Source organism: Ambystoma mexicanum, chromosome 4q, assembly GCF_040938575.1.
Source record: "Ambystoma mexicanum isolate Mex_15411 chromosome 4q, UKY_AmexF1_1, whole genome shotgun sequence".
In the NCBI taxonomy this organism is placed as follows: domain Eukaryota; kingdom Metazoa; phylum Chordata; class Amphibia; order Caudata; family Ambystomatidae; genus Ambystoma; species Ambystoma mexicanum.
In genome coordinates, this window is record NC_090928.1 from 1121327273 (window position 1) to 1121346571 (window position 19299).

The 19299-nt window shown below is 46.5% G+C and overlaps 1 protein-coding gene across 3 annotated transcripts in view; it reads left to right on the forward strand.

The window, feature by feature from the left end:
• TMEM63A (transmembrane protein 63A) overlaps positions 1–19299 on the forward strand; it is a 778572-nt gene that overhangs the window by 624604 nt on the left and 134669 nt on the right. For all 3 annotated transcript variants that reach the window (XM_069608694.1, XM_069608696.1, XM_069608695.1), the window contains exon 18: positions 7916–8078. In XM_069608694.1, coding sequence (XP_069464795.1) covers positions 7916–8078 — 163 coding nt within the window. The remainder of the gene's footprint in view (positions 1–7915; positions 8079–19299) is intronic.

Genomic DNA, 19299 nt, shown 5'->3' on the forward strand with positions numbered 1-19299 from the left:
GGGCATGCCAGTAATACAATCCCTAGTGTGACGTCCACTGTACCCATGGTCCTTTACGCGTCGAGGTCCCTCAGATTGTTTTTTTCCGCCATCGTAGACAGACGCTATTTCGCGGAGTTCTCCTTTCAGCATACCGCCATTGATTTATACAAATTAGAGATAGTTTCTCTTCCTATCCTTTGTATTCTACATCACCGACTATCGAGAACATCCGACAGCGCTGAAGAAACGACTGTCGCAGACTCCCATCGACAGATCCGTCTGGCCTTGGAAGGCCGATTTGGGCTTCGGCCCACACAGTAGGGAGAGAGGGGGAAGGACATTTCAGAATGTATTTACCTCTTTTAGTACATTATTCTCGCCTAGCTGCCGTGTCTTTCAGTTACGGATAGAACCCCCTTTAAATTTTGCCCTAAGTGCAACAAAAAATTCCTTTGGGCTGACAAGCACCTGGTGTGCAACCTTTGTCTCCCTCAGGATCACGTTGAAGGGAACTGTCGAGCCTGTAAGCTCTTTAACCCCAAAACGTTAAAGGACCGTTTAACCAAGCGCTTGTCCCACCACGCCATGCAGGTGGAGGCAACCGTGGACGTGGAGGGGACTTTCAGCGACAGCAGCTACGCTGCGTTATTCGATGGCGAAGGCGATGGGGATACTTCAGTTTCCCAAGCGCAGGCCCCCAAACCCAACAGACAGGCCGGCAGCCTTGTTTACGGGGACGACACCCAGAGGCAGTGATGCTCTCACAGCCCCTTCCACTAAGCATACAACCCAAGACCGAGACTCGACACGTTCGTTGAACAAGGGCCCATGCACAACATCTAGGGAGAGGTCCATAGAATCACTGTCCTCTGGGCACTCGAGGTCCCGTTCGCCACATGATAGGCCCGACAGTTGAACGACAGAACAGATGCCGTGACTAAATCCATTCCCGAATGTCGCCCGTCAGTAGAAGAGACTTCGGATCATTCCATAACCGAAGTTCGACGTTCTTCGTCAAAAACGGTAAAAAAACCTATACAGGCGAGACTAGCTCATTTGGTTAAAAAACACGTTCCAGAAGGCCTAATGAAGGGGAGGGAGTCCAAGAAGAAATCTTCGAAGACCCTTCACAGGGAAAGGACCCATAAAGATAGGTCCACACCAAAGGTTAAGGACTCACAGGAACAGGAATCCTTGTCTACAGCCCAAAGGAAAAGGGCCAGCCTTCACCACAAGTCCCAATCACTCCTCAGGATCAGGGGTTTCCATTGGATCCTATGTCCATTCCTAGCTCAGCCCAATGGACATGTGAGGATATTGAAAGGGTCATGAGAAGGATGACCTTCACGACAAACCTTTTTGAAAAAGACCCTAATTACTTCCAGAGTCTTCAGTCCACCCCAACCACAACAGCGCCCTCTAGTTCTCAGGTCCCTATTTTGGCCACTGCTTCTCAACCCACTTCACAGAGGTCTCGCCCCGATAACCTAACTATTCCATTGCAGCTAGACCCCCAGTCATTGACCTGTATGACCCGGACACTGAGGACCTCTACGTAACTCAAGAAGCTGCAGACCCTTACTATGGTGAAGATGATGAAGAGCCACGCATGTATAACATGGACTCACCCGTCAACCAGGATCCTCCTGTGGCAGATTCACCTATAGATAACCAGCCACTACTAAACAACCTGCTCATCAAGGCAGATGAGCACTGCCAGATAGAAACACAGGAAACTCAACAAGGCAAAGACTTTGTTGATGACATTTTGGGGGTTAAAAGGCTGTCGCTCAGTTCATTCCCCTCCTGCAGTCTATTCAGCGGAAGATAAAACCCTAGCTGGAAACACCTAACCAGACACGGGCAGTTAATCCCTGCATCGAGAAGCTCTTCCGACCTGCTCCATCAGACCCTCTATATATCAGGGGAAAGCTCAAACCTGACTCTCTTGTAGTTACAACAACAAGGAAGAGAGCGGGAACATCCCTAGCCTCTTCTGAGGCACCTCCGGATAAGGAGAGTAAAAAGCTGTACACAATGGGGAGGAAAGTGGCCTCTTCGGCTGCCTTTCAGGCAAGGATAGCTAATAACTCCACTCTTTTGGCAAGTTATAACTGCCATAAATGGGATGAGGTGTCAGCTTTGTTGTCATCAGCCCCTGAACCCCCTAAGACACAATTGGCCCTCGTGGCGGTAGAAGGCAGGGCAGTTTCAGGCTGCATGTAAAAGAGTACTCTGGATGCTGCTGACAATGCGGGAAGGATTATTGAAGAGGGAACAATTATTAAGCGTCATGCTTGGCTACGCCGGTCCGGCTTCAAGCAAGAGGCACAAGCCACACTTCTTAATATGCCCACTGAGCCCAACATACTCTTTGGAAAGGCCGTTGAAGAGGCCTTGAAAACTGCTAAAGAGGAATACGATACTCTAACGTCATTGGGCCAGCTTACCAATAAACCCACTGGCCAGAGAGGCAATAGTAATTTTCGTTGCTCATGTGGACAAAATTCACAGAGGGGTTCAGGCTACAATCAGAATCAGGGAGCATCCTGGGGTAACAATCAAGGCCAAGCCTCACAAGATTACCAGAGGGTGCAGCGCAGATCCAAAACAATGACTACCCGCTTCAGGTGCCCTCCCGTGCCTCTCCATTAGCAGGGAGTATTTCAAACTTCACCAAGCATGGGAGGGGAATCACCTCAGACAAATGGGTGCTATCCACCGTGGCGGCCGTTATTGTGTGGATCTCATCAAGCGGCCCCGGAACTATCCCCCGCTCCAGAAGACTCACACGAAGGAAGACCAACAAATCCTTCTCGAGGAAATCGCAAAGCTGCTCCAAAAGGACGCCATAGAAATCATCCCGGCCAACCAGGTAAACAAGGGTATTTATTCAACCTACTTCCTTGTGCCAAAGAAAGATCTAACAATGCGCCCAGTACTAGATTAACGCACTGCAAACAAATATGTCAAGCCACAAATGTTCTGCATGTGTCAAGACTTGCTGGTCGTGTAGCCGATGGAACCTCTGTCCCCAAGTACCACTCGGGCAGATAGGAAGGTTACTGCACCGAGCGATCTTTGAGGCCACAGGTGGTGATCTTCGTCAGTCGCAACAAGGAATGCCTGTAGATGCCGGAAGGTGCCCCTGATGACCGCTGTAAGGAAAACACGTGATTAGGTCAAAACAAAGAACCCCAAGTTTGCAGGTGACTATAATAAATCTGGAACAAGGCTTACCCTGCGAAGTTGGTCAGGACTTAATAAAGGAAATGTGTCAGAAGCAGCCAGCAAGGATGACGGGATGGATTAAATCACCACCTGACGTGGAAGACAGGAACGTAGATCAATCAGAGTGGTCCAAGAACATAGTTCATGACAAGGGATAATCCGATAGCAATCCAGGGACAGAACAATGGTCAAATCCAGTAGAGGCAAAGTTCCAAAACAACTATACCGAGAGGGAAAAAGCCAAATCAGAGTCCAAAGTTCAATCCGAGGTCCAGTAGCACAACTAGTTCGAAATCCGTAGTACGCCCAACAGGATCAGCTGTGAAGCGTCGAAGGTAGTCAGCGCGTCCCTTTTAAACGCTGACTGGTGATCACATGACTCCGTCAACCGTCACGTGATCGAGCACGTTGAGGAGGAGCTTTTAGTTGCCAGCAACGGAGACGCTGTAGAATGCTCGTAGCGCGTCTCCATGGCAACTGCCATCGATTGAATGGAAACCAGTGTTGAGATGGCAAAACTCTGCGTCGTTGACCTTGTCCCAATCCTTGCTGGCAAGTCTTCAGGGGAGAGTGTGTTTTGTGAGGTGTGTTCGAAATACATCGGGGCGTGACAGCATGACTACGCTACAAGAAGTAATCCCTCTGCTAAAGCGGGGGTTTACATGGCAACATTGGATATGAAAGATGCTTATTTTCATATTTCAATGTTCCCAGCGCACAGAAGATTCTTGTGTTTGAAGATAGCAAACCAGCACTACCAATTCAAGGTGCTACCCATTGGAATAACATCCGCACCAAGGGTATTCACAAAGGTACTGGCGGTGGTGGCAGCGCACCTGCGCAGGAAAGCAATCCCAGGGTACCCTTACCTGGACGACGGTCTGATTACAGGGTAGACTCCACAAATTTGCAGGCAAAACATTCAATGAACTATCAACCTTCTCTTTCAATTGGGCTTTTCCAGCAACGAGAAAAAATCAAGCCTAGTGCATAGCCCAACCAAACAGTTCTTAAGAGCTGTAATAAACTCAGAAGAGGGGTTGGTCTTTCCATTAGAGGAAAGAGTCCAAAACATGTTACTGCAAATACCTCATTATCAAGCCGGCCGCCAGATAAGCGTACGCAAAGCTATGCGTTTGCTAGGCATGATGACATCTTGCATTTACCTGGTACCACACGTGCAACGGCGCATGCGTCCCATGCAGGAGTGGTTGGCGAAACAGTGGTCTCAGGCAAGCGGTCAGTGGGACGATCTAGTGGTCGTTTCACCAACACTAGTACAAAACCTTCATGGTGGACAAGAGAAAATCTGTTGAAGGGAAAACCCTTCCACGATCCGGAAGTGCAAGCGATTGTCACAACAGATGCCTCACTCACTGGGTGGGGGCTCATTACCTTCATCACACAGCACAAGGCCTGTAGAGTCATGCTATGGCACAGACCACATCAATCTGTTGGAACTACTGGCAGTGTTCAAGGCCCTTCAGGCGTTCGAGATACACCTAGCGAACCAGTCTGTGCAAGTCCTCAACGACCACACTACAGCAATGTTTTATAACAACAAACAGGGGGGCACACGTTCTCCAAATCTGTCCAAGCTTGCTCAACACATTTGGAAATGGGCACTCAGATGGAAAATATTCCTATTGTCACAGCACGTTCCAGGGGAACTGAACTCTCTGGCAGACTCACTGAGCAGAGATCCCCTACCAGAGGAACACGAATGCCAACTAGACACAAGGGTCGTAGAGCACCTCTTCTCTCAATGGGGTTTCCCCACAATAGACTTGTTCTCTACAAGCGAAAACAGTCAATTGCCCAGACTTCATGTCCATGTTCTCCCAGCCAGGCTCCAAGGGGAACGCCCTATGGATGAACTGGTCAGGGAAATTTGCTTAATCTTTTCCCCGACTCCTCTCATGAACAGGGTGGTAAACACAATCAGCAAGGAGTAAGTGACACTCATCTTAGTTGCTCCTATGTGGGCAATACAACATTGGTATCCACATCTGCGCAAACTGGCAATGTGCGATCCCTTGCCTGACCAATCTACTCGCACAGCACAGGGGATTAACAGTGCACCCTCAACGTCACTCAATGAACTTAGCAGCATGGCTCCTGCAGTCATAGAGTTCGGACATCTTAACCTAAGACAGAGGTGTATGGATATCCCGAAGGAAGCACGAACGCCTAACACTAGACACTGTTATTTCAACAAGTGGAGGAGATTTGTAATTTGTTGCCAGTCTAAACAAATTAACCCCATAGAATGTACCCCATCCCACTTCCTAAATTACATGCTCCACTTGCTAGACTGGTCAGCCTACACCACCTCCCACAATAAAGTATCATGGTGGAAGGTGCCGGTCAAGAGACTTCACCCTCCGGTTTCAAACCCGCCACCAGGATGGGATATCAATGTAGTACGCACTAAGCTCATGGGACCACCTTTCGAGCCGATGCACAAGTCAAGTCAAGTCTTAAACACCTGACTTACAAGACTGCCTTCTTAGTGGCTATTACTTCCATAAGAAGAGTTAGTGAATTACAAGAATTGTCAGTGTAGGATCCTTTCTTTGCCATACACAAAGACAAACTGGTTTTACGTACTCATCATAGGTTCTCTCCTAAATTCATCTCTAAATTTCATGTGAAGCAGTATATTGAGCTTCCGACTTTCTTCCAGAAGCCTCAAAGCTCAGCAGCGGTAAAACTCCATACACTAAATGTAAGGAGGGTGGTCCTTTACTATGTAAACAAGACCAGACGGCTAAGGAAAACAGACCAATTGTTTGTCTCTGTAGCCCCTGGCAGAGAAGGGGATCGCATTTCCAAGAATGCCATCTCCAGATGGATAGTTAGGTGCATACAACTATGCTATTCCCTGCCTATACAAGACACTGCCTTTCATGCCAAGAGCTCACTCCAAAGGCGCACGGGAGCTACTCTGGCATTTATTGCAAATGTCCCCCTAGACAGCATTTGCAAAGCAGCTACATAGCACTCAGTGCACACTTTCACTCAGCACTACTGCATTGACACACATTCCAAGACAGATACACAGGTGGGACAAGCGGCTCCAAGACATCTGTTCGCCCATGAACCTTCTCACAACCCACCACCTTCTACTAATACTGCTCGCTAATCTATGCACAGCATGTGATCTGAGCAGATTCCACAAGCCTCAGAAGGGATACATTACTCACCGTAATCGTATTTCTGCAACTTCTATCTGCTTAGATTCACATGCGCCCACTCTTTGTCCTCTCTGAGAGAAGGCGCATGGATGCTTATGAGCTTCTCTGATGCATATCTGCTTGGATACATCTGTACTCACGCTACACTTCATGCTACCTCAAGTCAGAAAAATAACAATCTGAGGGACCTTGACGTGTGAAGGACCATGGGTACAGTGGACGTCACACTAGGGATAGTATTACTGGCATGCCCTGTTGACGTCCCTTTTTGAATTTCGAAAACAACTGTAATACTCTGCAGCACTATATGGCGGCCTATGCACAGCATGTGAATCTAAGCAGATACAAGCATCAGAAATACGATTACGGTGAGTAATGTATCCGATATATAATGTGCAGAGATTGTTTTGACATGCTCAAAAGACCAATCGATTGAGATCAGGAGGATAGGGCAGAAAGGGGGAGGGGAGTAAAGGGAATGTTGTGGGAGGAAAGGGAATAGTATGGATATATTGTTGTAGGAAATGGAAATGCCAATAAACATAATAAAAAATAAAAAAATTAAATCCTCATCGTGGACATAGGTCTAGCCTGCACTTCCAAAATTCCAATCCCATGGCAGGGCAGACTCAGCCCCTCATGGTTCTGAGTTCGAAATATTGAGTACAATTAAATAGGGTGAGAATAGCACCTGTTATAACACTGTTAAGAGAAGAGGAATCCTGCATTAGGCACTATATAAAAATCCAACTTATTGTGGTCATAACTGTTATTACTGATATCAAAGCAGAGCAATAGACAAGACAAGTGTTTAACTATGAGGGTTTTGAGAGAACACGAAAGGGACTTTCGCTTTTGGTGAAAAAAATCTATCAACCAATAAGGTACTACTCCCCAAGCCCCATTTGCACCGTAAGGCAATGTTAGATATTTCCACTGCTTGGGAGCCCATGCCTTACAGAATGGGGCACGTTATTGTTGTGAGCTGGAAGTCTTAGTGCACTGGTTCGCAAGTCAATGCACACACGTCAGTAGGGATTCTGACCCGGTTAACGTCATGCGTGCCTCTAACTGGATATTGGACTTCATGGACTTGTATGAGGAGTAAAAAGAATGCAGTTAATATGACCAAATTAAGTGTGGGGCAATAACCACAAAGTGCGATTAATGTGATTTACATATAGGCAATACAACCATATTAATGTTGTAGTTGCTCCGTAACTCTGAACCATGGTGGCCATCTTGTTTTTACTTCACAAGTCTGGGTCACAGATTTGCAGCCCAGTGTTAGCAATGACACTGCAGCTCATGTCTGACATACACACGCATGACTGAAATGTATAGGTTAAGCCTGTTAGAGTTGTTACGAAAAACTTACATTGTAGCTCTGGAGTAATTAGACACTGTGGACCTTATCAGTTGGTCTATAAGTCGGTTGGTTTCTTTCTGAGTGTCCCCCTTCTTTGCCTACACCCCTAGCAAACATGTCATGTCCTTGCTTTCAGGTGCGTGTTCCTGCCGGACCAGGGTGCTTTCTTTGTCAACTATGTGATTGCGGCAGCCTTCATCGGGAACGGGATGGAGCTCTTGCGCTTACCTGGACTCATCAAGTACACTTTCCTGATGATAATGGCCAGGTCTGCCGGGGAGAGACGGAACGTTAAGCAGGTGTGTGGAACAGAACCGACCATGCTCACTGTGTAATTGGCTATATTTTGTGCGTTAAACACAAAATATATATACTTGAAAAAGCATACACAATAGTGCATGTTGTAGGTATTCATAGATAAGTGCACTGTGCAGTCTTGCACTCAAGTTATCAAACATACAAAACGCTTCAATTGGCACAAAGAGTGTCAAATCCTCATGGGCAGAGACACCATGCCAACGAGTGGAGCACTTGTCTGTGCTGCCAAAACATGCACACAGCAAATTATACATCACCCAAGAGAAACATACACACACCTCTCGCCTCCAGTAAAGCAAAGACGAGTACCCTCCCCAACAGCGCAGTTATAAAACATTGCTGACCAAAGAGGAACTATCCCTCCCCACTGCTGCTAAGTAGGTTAAAGGTGACCCTTCAGTAGGAATGTAGAGGGGAAGGTGAAGGAAATGTGCCTCTGGTAGCCCAGTTTAGTGTGTGCACGGAAGGTGCGGAGGATTGCTGGAATTCCATCTTCATAATACTTGCATAATCCTCTGACTTGCCACCCATCTCCATTCACATAGAAAGTGCCAATGGCAACACAAGCTTTTAGAAGTCCAAACAAACGGAGATGGGATCAGTTGGGGAGATCAATAAATAAATGTCTGTTTCAGGGTTCCCTTTATTTCTGTGGGCGCCCTGATATGTACATCCTTTCAATGAGGTAGTATTTGACTCAGGTTTTCAAACATACAAACGGAAACCACACCCAGGAGTACGGCTTGTCTCTATACCATTCTCACATAACAACCCAAAAATACACAACAGCCAAGAGCAACATGTTCCCGCCTCCATGAATATATTAACTACAAACATAAACCATATCAAGATATAAAGGTAAACCTATCGACTTACAAAAATGTAGACTGGACAAGCACACAGATTACAATTAGGTGGGTGGAGGTTTGACAGGTGATTGGAGGTGCGGGAGGTGTTCCCCAGTCCCCCTCACATCCCCGCCACAAGGCATTGGAAGCAGAGGTTAGTAGAGCTCAAATAAATAGTATGATTCTTCAAGGAAAGATAGGGGGGCAAAGTATGTGCAACGAGCTTATGGGGCCTGATATAAATATGGGATGAAGGAAGGGATAACGGGGTGCAATTGGTGTGTATGTTTGATTTTATTCTTTTATAGAGATTTTACATCATTGTTTACATTTTAAAACTAAAAAATCTCTTGCATCTCTTTTTTAATCCTTCCTTTATGTATTCCATATGTTCAAATATGACTATTTTATACCACATCATCGACCAGAAATGTTTTTAGTTAAAGGTCAAGTTTGACATTTGCGACAACCTTGTCAAAAAGTCACATGACCATGTCAATATGTTTTCAGTTTTTGTTATAAAACAATGTATAAAAAGAGGCCATTGGCGCTTCGGCCTCTAGAGGTGGTGCCTGCGCACTTGCTGTCAACCTTCAAGAGGGCTACCACCGCCCTAACCCAGGCTCCCTACTACCATAATGCTTGATGCAAGATTTGTTCATTATGGCCAGGCTACCCCTACTGGGAAGCCTAACGTCCACAGCCATATCCCTCTTTCTACCTCCGGAGCTTCCTAGGTAACCTAAACGGGGGTAGCCTTATGCTATTGTCGTACCCTTACTCCAATGACAGTCTTTCATTCTCTATCCTCACTCAGCTTCTCATTCCTCCTTTCCACCCTCCTTCCCCCTCCTGTTTGGATCCCTCCTTTCACTTCTCTCATCTCCACTCTCCTCCTTCTTGATCTTAATTCACCTATTAGCCCGCCTCTCTAGTCAACTACCCATCCTGGTCGTATTGTCTCTCCCCACTCTCCACCTAGCTCTGCCTCTCTACACTCCCTCTTAACTCTCCTGATATTACGCCTTTCTCTCACACTCCCTTTCAAACTATCCTGATTCTCTCTCATGCTCACTCTCTCACTCTTGCTCACTCTTACTCTTGCATGCTCTCCCTGTTATATATTTGCACACCATCAATACATACAACAGAACTGGTACCACTATCTCAATCCCAACACCACACCTTCACTCTCTCCAGACACGCCACCACTCTACTTCAAGTCATCCTCCACCAACTGCACAATCCTCTCTGGTCTCTTGGTACTCCTTTGCCTCCTCTGACCTCACCTAAATGCCTTTACCTGCAGACCGACTCTCCTGCATTTACATAGCCATCCCTTTCTCGTCTAGAAACTTCCTTCAGCCTCCTTTGGCTACATGAGTCAGCTGTTTCCCAGGTCTGATCTATTTTTGTGTGTCTATTCCCAAATTCTTCCATTATCTCCCTTTGTGTGCTGGAATTTCTTTTGGGAGACTTTAGAAGTGCCTTTAGTCCCGCCCCTTTTCAGCCTCCATTACCTTCCAGCATGCCATGCAGTCTCTGCCATTGGATGTCCTCTGTTTCGCTCCTATATTTGGTAGTCATGGTCCACGGACTCTTTAGGGAGTGTTCCGGGCGTCAGCTCTAGTGCTGGGCAGCATCTTGCTGGCTCAAGGGCCGCCGCTGCTGCTTCACTGTAGCCTGCTTTGTACCATATATCGATCTATGAAGCATTTTTTTAGCGCAACAGTCCCCAAAGGCATCATGGTGCTTTGCAAATGCAGATGGTAAGACAGACGCTGAGGACTAATTTAAAATAGGTACCTTTTGAAATCCTGGATACGCCCAAGGGACAGGGGCAGCGAATTCCACAATCTAAGGCCGGCAATTGAGAAATCACCCCTCCTCCCCCATATGCTCTCGTCGATAATGAGGGAACTCTAACAGTACAGCATCCGCAGTATGAAGTGAATGACTGGATGATGTTGTACCATCTTTTCCTGCACAGAGAGACAGCCTCTCTTATGTAGGGCACGATGGACAATGCACAGAGCCTTGTAATGTATCCAAGCCTGGACTGGAAGCCAATAGAGGCCTTGCTGGGCATCAGAAACTGAATGGCAATATGGAATACCGTTTACTAAACGAACAGCTGCATTCTGCAATATCTGCAGGTGCTGTAGTAGAAAGGCCAGGTGGGAAAGAAGGGCAGTGTTGCAGTAATCTAGGCTGCCATTTAATATTGCTGCTACAACTGGAGCATGGAAACATTCTGGAATAAAAGGCAGAATTACCCTAAGCTGTCTCAATTTAAGAAAAACTTTGCAGCAAATACACTTAATCTGAGCTTCCATGGAGAGAGAGGAGAAGAACGTAGCCCCCAAATGTCTCAGCATTTTGGCTGGGATTGGTAGGGGGCCCAGCGTAGCTTGTCAGCCATCAGAGGTCCACGAATCCTTGGAGGCTGGAGGGCCAACTATCAGTACCTCTGTCTTTTCTCCATTTAGTTTCAAACAATTGGCTCCCATCCAGTCACTGATCGCTTGAAGACAAGATTTCAAGCGTTCAGCAATGCCTCTTTGGTCAAGGTCATACCTGAACCAGAGCTGGTGTTGTCCACGCAGGAGAAAAAACTGAATCCAAAAGACTGAATCAATCATGCAAGTGGCTGAATATACACATTTCCAAGTAATGGAAAAGGGCCTAGCCCTGGGGGACACCACAAGTGACAGGAACAGGGAGAGACTTAACAGATGCACAGGAAACAGACTGCATTCATGATGCCTGAAAACCCCCCAACCATTCTATGGCAGAACCCATGATGCCAGCCTTGCACCATCTCAGTAAGAGAATGGGGTGATCTATGGTTCTAATGGGGTGATGCGGTTCTATGTTCATTCATTCCCATTTTCTTTTCACTGAGATTTTTTGCCGAAAATGTTTCACCGACAAAAACGTATCACATTTATTGATTTTTATTGGGGGATTCTGCCTCCCCTTTAATTTATTCCCTACCGTCCCAACCTCGTACCCCTTTTATGGTATGCCCTTATCCCCTGACCCCCCACATATTTTTCAATTGTTTTATTTCAGCAAAAATGTTTCTGGAAAAGAAGAAGAAAAACACGCGATGAATGAAGGTTGTACCTATTTTGTTTATTTTATTTGTATAGCGCGCATACAACCCGGTTGCATTGAGGCGCTGTTACAGGTAAATGTTCTCACGGTGGTTCTGTCCAGCATTACAATAAGGGTAGCACACGGTACATGCTATTACATTGAAATAGTCATAGAATACAGTAGTGTAGCAAGATTAGGCTTTGTGGCATGGTACAGAGAGGAGTCAGAGAGATCAGGTGCCAGTGTGTCTTTGAGTTAGGAGAAGAGCTGAGTTTTGAGCGCTTTGCGCAACACCCAGTAGGATATTTCAGCCCTCAAAGAGGGGGGGAAAGGAGTTCCAATGTTTAGCTGCTAGATCAGGGGAAACTTGAATCGCCGGCTTTGGCAAGGATTTGGCGGTCGACCAGGTTAAAGGAGGCAGATAGATCTAGGAGGAGGAGAAGAGATGAGTTTCCCTCGTCCCTGATTTTGTCAAGCTGATTTTTAAGCCGAGAAGGGCACATTCGGTGCCGTGCCTTTAATTAGAAGGGGACAGTAGTGATTGGTCTGTAGTTGGAGGGAATTGCTGGATCTAACTATGTTGTTTTTAGGAGTGGGAGGATTCAAGCTTCTTTGAGGCTAGCTGGAACAGTGCTTTTGGCGAAGGAGGCACTTATGAAAGCAGTGATGAGGGGGGCTAGTATTTCTGCACAACCTTTGAGGGATGCTGGCCATATATCTCCTTTGCATTTAGAAGGTTTCAGACTTTTAAGTATTCGACCTCTGTTTCTGATAGGTCTCTGAAGGGAAACTGGGGGGGTGGAGGGGTTGGGGGAGGTGGGTGCGATGCTGGTGCCTGTGGCTTTGGGGTCCTTGCGGAATTTGGCTTGGTGAAGAAGATATCCAGGGTATCCATTTTATCTAATAATGCTGTTTGGATGCTCAAGCTCCAGGTTTCATCTTTGGTGAGGGTAGAAGGGGGAAGAGGCTGGAGATTCCAGTTCTCTGAAGATGGTAATAATATCTCTAGAGTCTGATTTGGCATCACTGATTCAGGCATTGAAGGAGTTAGATTTGGCAATGATTATTGCAGATTTATAGAGTTTGGAGATTTTGGTGAAGTAGTCTTTCAGGGTGTCCGTGGGATTCTTTAGCCAGGTTAGCTGGGCTTGCTGTATTACGTAGTTCTAGAAGGTCGGGAGTAAACCAAGAGTTGGATTCTCTGACTGCTTTTGGTTTATGAGGCACTAAGGGTGCAATGGTATTTACTGCTTTTGCGAGGGTAGATGTGTATATTTCCACCAATGAGTTGGGGTCGGTGGTGAAAGGGGACTTGAGGCATGAGGTGTCGAGCAGAGGCAAGGTGTTATCTTTGCTGAGCTTCCGGAAGCTGCGCATGACTGCTGGAGGTAAGGGAGTGGGCACTGTTTTGGTTTTGTTGTGCTGTGCGATGGAGAAGTTGATAATGTGGTGGTCAGACCAGGGGGAGGGGGTGTTAGCACTGGTAGAGATCTCGCAATTGTGGTCGGCAATCCAGTTAAGTATGTGTCCTTTCGGTTGGTGGGGTTGGTGAAATGCGTTGACTGAACCCTAGGGTTTCAAGGGCGTTGGTTAAGGAGGTGGCCTGCGGGTTGTTGGGGTCATGAAGGCCCAAATTTAGGTCTTCTAATAGAATAATTTTGGATGAGGCTTTAATGAGATCCTGGAGGATTTCCTCAAGATTCTGTGACGCTCTGCGTGGGCGGTGGATGAGGTGGATGGTGATAGTGCATGTGGGTGAGAGTTTGAGCGATAATTGGTCTATGTTGCCATCGATGGAGGTGTTACTTTGTCTGAATGGGAGGGAGTCTCTTGATGTAGGGGCAACACCGCCTCCTCTGGAGGTAGGCTTATCGTTCCGGAAGATAGTGTAGCCAGTGGGGATGGCTAGGGATAAGGCAGGGCCAGATGCCTCATGATGCCAGGTCTCCGATATGGCTAGTGTGTCAAGGTTGTGGTTGGTAATAAGATCCTTTATATCCAGCACATGGGCGGGTAGGGAGCAGGCATTGATGAGGGCGCAGGTCAGGAAGGCTTGCAGGGTTGTAGTTGCGGTAGAAGGATTTTTATTTATTTATTTGCATTTGTTAAGCGCACTTGCAGCCCATGAGGCATCGAGGCGCTGTTACAGAGGAAACACAGATTAAGATTAGATTTTTTCTTTTTTTTGTCTTAGTTACGTATTTATAACGCGCTTAAACACTCGGAGGTTTCTAAGCGCGGACCCGGGGATCGAACCTGTTGTGGCTTTGTGTCGTCTTGCTTCCAAGACGCGCACGCTGCCGCTGTGCTATCCTCCCAGGATCTGTGGGTGTGCCCTCTTTAGGAGGGGGCTTGAAAGTTGTGAAGGTAGGTAGCTGGGATTTAGGTGAGGGGGTTTGGGATAGCTGCTGTGTGATGGGGATTTAGGGAGCATAGAGTTATATGGGCTTGCTGAGGGTTCAGGGGAGTGTTGTGATTGTACAAGCAGGGTTTCCTTATGCAGCAATCCTTACATAGGGAATACTGGGCAAAATCCCAGCAGCTGGAATGAGTGGCCTGCCTTTGTTGGAGCAGCTATTGGAATCAGCTGGAGAGTGGGGGTAACTAGGTGGAGAGCTGATAGGATGTCTGGCCCAAAGTGTGGCCTTAGGGTGGCCCTTGTTCTTGCTGCTGGTTGTGAAGGGGGGTGAGTACCAGGGTTGGAGCCAGTGGTCGACGTGGGCGGGAGCGGTTGGGAGTGGTGCTTCTCTACTTTACTTTTTTTAGTTAGGTTTTACTGTTCCTATACTTATATTTTAAAAAGAAACCGTTCGGGAATGGTTTCTTTTTAAAATAGAAGTGTAGGAAGCAGTTGAAACCTGCACTTCAGTGCACTGCCCTGAACGTTCCCTTAAACAACAGGGCCATTTGTTTGGGGGTTTGTATTGTGCGTGGGAGGGGCCATGGCAATGGCGTTTGTGGGGGGCGGGGCAAGCCAGCAGGGAACTTAGTTCCACTACTTCTTTTCATGCACTTTGACCACTGGGGAGCAAGCCATGTTGTAGGGTTGAGGGCTACAGGCAACGCACAATAGAGTGGTGGTTAGTGCAACATTGTACTCATAGTTGGAACAGGAGTGGGAGGGCATCGATGCACTTGCCTTAATACTGATGAAAGCTGCAGGTGAATGTGGTCTCCCTTGCAAAAGAATGAGTTCCAGTGGGCTGCGGGTAATGTCGTTAATCCTGGTTAATGCAGGAAATGCGCGCATCCTGAGGCATACATTTCTCCTTAGTGTCTCTTGCGGACGTGTCTCGGTTCGGTTGTTGCGAAAACGGGATCGAAGTCTTTTCTTCCTGGATGAGATTACTCGGCCGGATAGTATATGCGACCATAGTAAGCGAGGCGGGAGGAGACGAGTAGAAGGTGGGGTGTGCTTTTGGTAAATACAGCGGCAGCTAGTTGGCATCGCAGCCATTTTGTTGGGCTGTGAATATTGATGAGGTGTTCCGTAGCCCTTGAGAGGGTTCCATGTAATGATGTCCCCGCAAAAATGTCCCCTGACAAAAAAGTCGCTGTTTTTTGCAGAGACCTTATTACATTGAACATGTGGGGGACACCCCTGCAGCCCCTGTTTTTTTTAAAATGGAAGCAGGGGACATCCCCGCAACCCGTCCCCATACATAATGTCACCATATATAATGTCGCCAATGGCTTTTCCCTGCGACATTATGTATGGGGACATTATTACCTGATACCCTTGAGAGTATGGCTGAGGATGGTACATGGCCAATGAGGCCGGGCGGCAAGGTTTGTTCCTATGTGCCAACCCAGACTGGCAATACGGTAGCGGGCCTCTGTCCGAGGCGTAATATAATCTTTCCACGTGCATGCATGGTCGTCCAGGATGCCGGGGATCTGGTCCCTTTCATGGGAATGGAGGTCACGACATGGCATGCTTGTGCTTGCTACAGGCTGTGCCGGATTACCACGTTTTTTCCTGATACCCAGTGGGGGCATGCCATTAGCTGGCACTTTGGTGGGCACAAAAGGCGCGGCTGACAGGTCTTATAAAATCATACCAGCTGTGATGCTGCCATGATCCCATATTAAAGTGAGACCGTCAAGCACTGACAACACCACTGATTCTGTGCCAAGGATGAAATTAGAGCCGGGGTACACTCTGAGGTGTCGCATGGGGCGGTTTCAGAGAAATAAATAATTAGTGTGGGTTTGAGTGATGATCGCCAAACTGCAGAAACATTTCAGATTATTAAAAGTTGGCCATGTCCTGGTTTCCTCTTAAAGAGCCAATTAGTTACGATGGACTCGTGGTAGTTTATTAATCATGAACATACCTACGTACCACCCAGATAGTGCTCTGTCTCGACATACCTTTTACGATCAGTGTATAGCACAAGAGGCACTTGGCACCGCATTACCTCCCTGTTTGTTCTCCCTAGAGCTTGATGCCTAATCAGACCCCTTTTAAATAGAAGAAAATGTATTGGTTATCAAAGAGCAAAACAGGCACCGCTGCAAGCACTCTGTGGACCCAAGCAACTTCTGTACCTCTGTCTTCCATACAAGGTAAGGTCATGGAACAATCAATAATAACTTGCCAAGAGATACAAATGAACCAAACCCTACAGTGAACGCACAGAAGTTACAAGTCAACAATGTAGCTCTGCAAACTCTTCTGCCAAACAAAACATTTCCCAAAATCTATGGCCGCTGTGAATTTTTCCTCCTGTAAGATAACGGATTGGACCACTGAGCAAGTGCGCATAACCATTTTAAGGCAGTTTCATGGTATTTCTCCAGTTGTATTTTAAGCACATTTTTCTTAGGCTTCCAGGGTAAGAGCACCCACATCGCTGACCCTCTACAAGCAACAACACTCGCAGACAGGATTTGCTAGAAAATCCACTAGATATGATTAGAAATAGGGCCATCAATAAGAATTGACAGGCATGGCCAGCAAGCAAGAGATGAGCAATAATAACAGCAGGCAAGGGGCTAGTAAACTTGACCTCCAAGCAGGGGTAGCATTAATGATAAGCGGGTAGTAGATTTGCTAGATTGGTCAACTAATAGTGCATTAGCAATAATGAGAACTGGCAGGGAGTCAGCAATACTGACCTTATTGAATGTTATTAATAAACACATCCAGACTCGATTAGTGATTTATGATGTTATGTCGGGGTTAGCAATAATTATGCATCAGACCACTCATATATTGTTTTCCTCAGGTGAACAACGCAGTCCCGCCCTCAACCTAATCGATAGAGCCCTACCATCAGAGGCACATTCTCACCCTCCATCGCATCCTACATTCACATCTCTGCACACTATTCAAGCAACCACCGCCATAGACGCGTTCATACACTCCAAACACACCGCCACCACTACATGCAGTTTCCAACTCTCCATCCACTCCAAGCATACAATCACGCTCCAGCCGCAAAGGACACCCCCACTTGCCGCAAGCAAGGAATTCCAAATCCACTGCATAGAAGCACATGCCCACCTCAGATAAGCTTGGAAACTGCACCACCAACCAACCATACCCTCAAAGGTGCAAGTCCACCTTTCCTCCACACTATCCAACCAACCCCAAAAACAGGCGAGGGAATAGAAGGGAGCAGAGTGGAAGGGGAATGAGACAGAAAAGAAGTGAGATGGGTGAGAAGGAGAACAGGTAAGGGAGTAGAGGATGGGAAAATGAAGCAAAGGAAAGGAACTTTGCAAGCAGAAGACCTGGATCCAAATCATGGCTGGAGCATTTCATTAAAACTATCTGATAATAGGGAAACCACTTGTTCTCCATATTATTTGCTTGTGTGTCAACTTTGGGAGCGCTTAGAAACGAGATGAACAGTTTATTCAGAGCACAATTATTCCAAACAATCACTGGTGAGGAGAAGTGTGGTTTAGCTACTAAATGAGAGAAGTTGTGGATTAGTATGCTGGGTATCATTCAGTATGGCCCTCTCTGAGACAGCTTTGTAGCCTCTGACTTTAGAAATGTTGACTACTGATATGTACGCCATTACGCCTTTCACTTTGGCAGTTTCGGTATTGGGGTGTTTATGAATGTTATACCTGTTTTAAGAATATGCTGCAGCCTCAGGTTTCCAACAAATATTTTTTTAAAGGATTCATGGGTCATAACTAAACTTGAGCGGCAGAGGAAAATAACGCAATTTTGAAGAAGTCAAGAAGATAGAATTAGAACCAGTGGCTTTATTTTGGCAAAATCATAGGGGTGCGAAGATGACTTTACACAACCCTTGAACCCTCAATGGCATCATGGGATAAGGATCAAGTTATGATTATTATCAGTTCAAGCATAGCTTGATCCTTATTCTGCGATGCCAATGAGGGTTCAAGAGTTGTGTAAAGTCATGTTCGCACCCCTATGATTTTGCCAAAATAAAGCCACTGGTTCTAATTGTATCTTCTCGACTTCCTCAAAATTGTTTTATTTTCCTCTGCCGCTCAAGTTTAGTTATGATTAATGTGGGATGGCTTAGAAACAAACGAAACACTTGAAAGTAGTGTTATATTAAATCAAAAGAATGGCAAGAGTGGGAAAGGGAAAGCATCTCGTGGAGTGATGGGTATCTGGTTTGGAACCTGTATATCTGGATCCTAATCTTGGCTTCCCTACTGGACCTAAATAGTACATATTACTTTCCCTGTGCTTCATTTCCCTTATGTGTCATTATTTATATTTGCCCAGTAACATCTATTTTATTCAGTGCACATCAATGAGCAACTTTAATCTGCCACATTTAAAGTTGTTGGGTATAGATAGCATGCCTTTCTGATTTCTCATTGTCTAGCGGTGGGTGCGTATAGAGTGAACCTAGCCATGTAAACTGGTGCTTGCAGGGCAGCCTTTCATCGTGTGATTTGTGCTCGCACCTTGGCATGCGCTCATTTCAATCCTGTAATCCAAAGGTTGACCAGCATGAACTATTACGTCAAATGCGGCAAATTGCCCACAAACCTGGTTCACCGGCAGGGGCTTATTTTGCATACCTGCATCACTGGGAGGAGGAGATTGGAGAATCAGTTGCTTTGTGAGAAGTTACTGAACCAGCTGAATGTATTGCTGTTGGTCTCCCGTGGGGTAGTGAGAGTTTACCAGATGTCGTTGGTGTCGTAATGTATTAGAATGTATCACAATTCTGGACAACAAACAGCCCTGTTTTACTCCCGCATTGGTCTTTATTGAAGCGCTTCTTTGCCCATCCAGCCCCTATCA